At 44.7% G+C, this 2,232-nt stretch overlaps 1 protein-coding gene across 1 annotated transcript; it reads right to left on the minus strand.

Annotated features, from left to right (window-relative positions):
- Positions 1-881: 881 nt before the first annotated feature.
- Positions 882-1,829, minus strand: LOC115078603 (olfactory receptor 11G2-like). The gene has a single exon (XM_029581534.1). It carries the CDS (start codon positions 1,827-1,829, stop codon positions 882-884), a length of 948 nt encoding a protein of 315 aa, XP_029437394.1.
- Between the last annotated feature and the right edge of the window lie 403 nt (positions 1,830-2,232).

Raw genomic sequence — 2,232 nt, forward strand, 5'->3', positions numbered from 1 at the left:
GGACCAATAAGAGCTTTACTGGGTGTGTCCAGGCCTGAAGGATAGGAACAACACTACTGTCCCAGATTTCCAAAGCTAGAATGGGTCTCCCTGGTACATCCCCAGCCCACTGCTCCCATAATCCAAAATCAGAAAAAAAATACCATGGGGTAGATTTAAAAAAAAAAAAAAAAAAAAAGCGCATGCGCGTGTTATAAAATCCGATATCCGCGCACAAATGCATGGTGGATTTTAACATCCACGTGCGCATGTGCGGGCGGATAGCGTCCTCCGTGCGCGGGGGGTGGAGAAATTTTAAAAGATAATGCGCGGCGACGCGACTAGGGCTTCCCCAGTTCCCTTCCAGTCCGCTCCAATTAAGGAGCAGACAGGGGGAACTTCCCTATACCGCTTCCTACTCTGTCTCCCTTTTCCCCTCTCTTCCCCAACCCCTAAATTCCCTTTCCCTACCTTTTTAGTTTGTTATTTCGGCACTTCCTTCACCTGAATAGATGAAGAAAGTTCCGGGTGCCAGCAGCTGGGCCGGCGTGCCCTTCCCCGGAACAGAACCTTATGGCTACTGTCCCGTCCCGCCTCTCCCCACCCAGACCCCGCCCCCTAGCTCGCCCCTTTAATCAAGCCCGGCACTTCTGCGCGTATTGGGAGATAGGCGCTTGGCCAGACCGTTTAAAAAAATGCGCCTGGCATGCGCCAGGCCCGGTCAAGTGTATATCCCCCGATTTTTACCCGCGCTGGGCTTTTAAAACTTGGGCACTATTGTTTTGTCAGAACTGGCAGGTTTTGTTTTCTATGTGGAATTACATTTGCGAGGCCTCAATGACTGTTATCTCCAGATGGACATTTTAAATTGCTGCAGAATTTGTAGTATAACATCTGAGAAGTTAGGCTCTGGAATCCAAACCTTTGCACTTCATTGCTGCTTTGGCCAAAGCCTCCCTTATCTCATTGTTTCTGAGGCTGTAGATCATGGGATTCAACAGTGGAGTCACCGCTATATAAAAAAGAGATACCTCTTTCTCCAGGTTGTAGGAATAACTAGCAGAGGGCCTTATGTACATGAAAGTGACAGTCCCATAGAACATAAAGACGACTGAGAGGTGGGAGACACAAGTGGCAAAGGCCTTGCTCTGCCCTATGGTAGAGGACATCTTTAGTACAGTGACGATGATGTGGCCATAAGACGTCATTATAAAACTGAAACAACCAAGCACTATGAACCAGGAGAAAATGAGAAAGCTGTTTTCAGTGACCGAGCCTCTGATGCAGGCAAGTTTCATCAGAGGCAGAAAGTCACAGACTATATGATCAATATTAAGAGCACCACAAAAACTCATCTTGGACAAACTGATGACTGGCAATAGTACAACCAAGGCACCCACAACCCAGCACCCCAAAGCCATCCCGATGCATACGTTTTCAGTCATGATGTTTGAATATCGCAAGGGGCTGCAGATGGCAACATAACGGTCATAGGCCATGACCATGAGGAAAAAATGCTCCGCAGCTGCAAAATAAAACAAGAAATAAAATTGGACAAAGCAACCAGCAGCTGAAATGGTCTTTTTCTTTGTCAGAATATCTGTCAGAATTTTAGGCAACGTGGTTGTGATGTAACAGATCTCCAGGAAGGAGAAATTGGCGAGGAAGAAGTACATGGGTTTGTGGAGATGGTAATTCTCCTTTACCACTGCAATGATGATGATGTTGGACATGACGGTTAAAATGTACATGATGAGGAGTCCCGTGAAGAACAAGGTCTGCTGAAGATGACTGAAGTGGAATCCCAGTAACACAAACTCAATCACAGTGGTGGCGTTGTATCTCTCCATGGCTTCAGGATGTCACCGCTTCAGATAATGCAGGTGTGAGTAAGTTGTTTGAAACGAGACCTTTTCAGACTAAAAACAGGATGGATGGAAGAAGGAAGATCAGTCACTAAATTAAAAAGACATGTGATAAATTCAATCAGAAGAAACAATCCTTTACCTTGAGGGTAACCTCGAAATCTATGGTGGAAGGAGCTCATTTATTTTAAGCTGGATCAGTCCCTGTAGACTAGTTGTGTTACTGTGCATTTTATTTTTGTTAGATTCTGTTTGATATGCACTCATCAATTCATTCATTCCCATTGCCTTTGGGTCAGGAAGGATTTTTAATCTGATATTTATCTGATTTTCTGTAAACATATAATTTATTTCTTTTCCCTATTTGCTATAAAATCCACCCTCAAAA

This window comes from Rhinatrema bivittatum, chromosome 16, assembly GCF_901001135.1.
Source record: "Rhinatrema bivittatum chromosome 16, aRhiBiv1.1, whole genome shotgun sequence".
NCBI lineage: Eukaryota > Metazoa > Chordata > Amphibia > Gymnophiona > Rhinatrematidae > Rhinatrema > Rhinatrema bivittatum.

Bases quoted from the DNA above. Each gene is read 5' to 3' on its own strand.
- LOC115078603 (XM_029581534.1), bottom strand. From the start codon at position 1,829: ATGGAGAGATACAACGCCACCACTGTGATTGAGTTTGTGTTACTGGGA.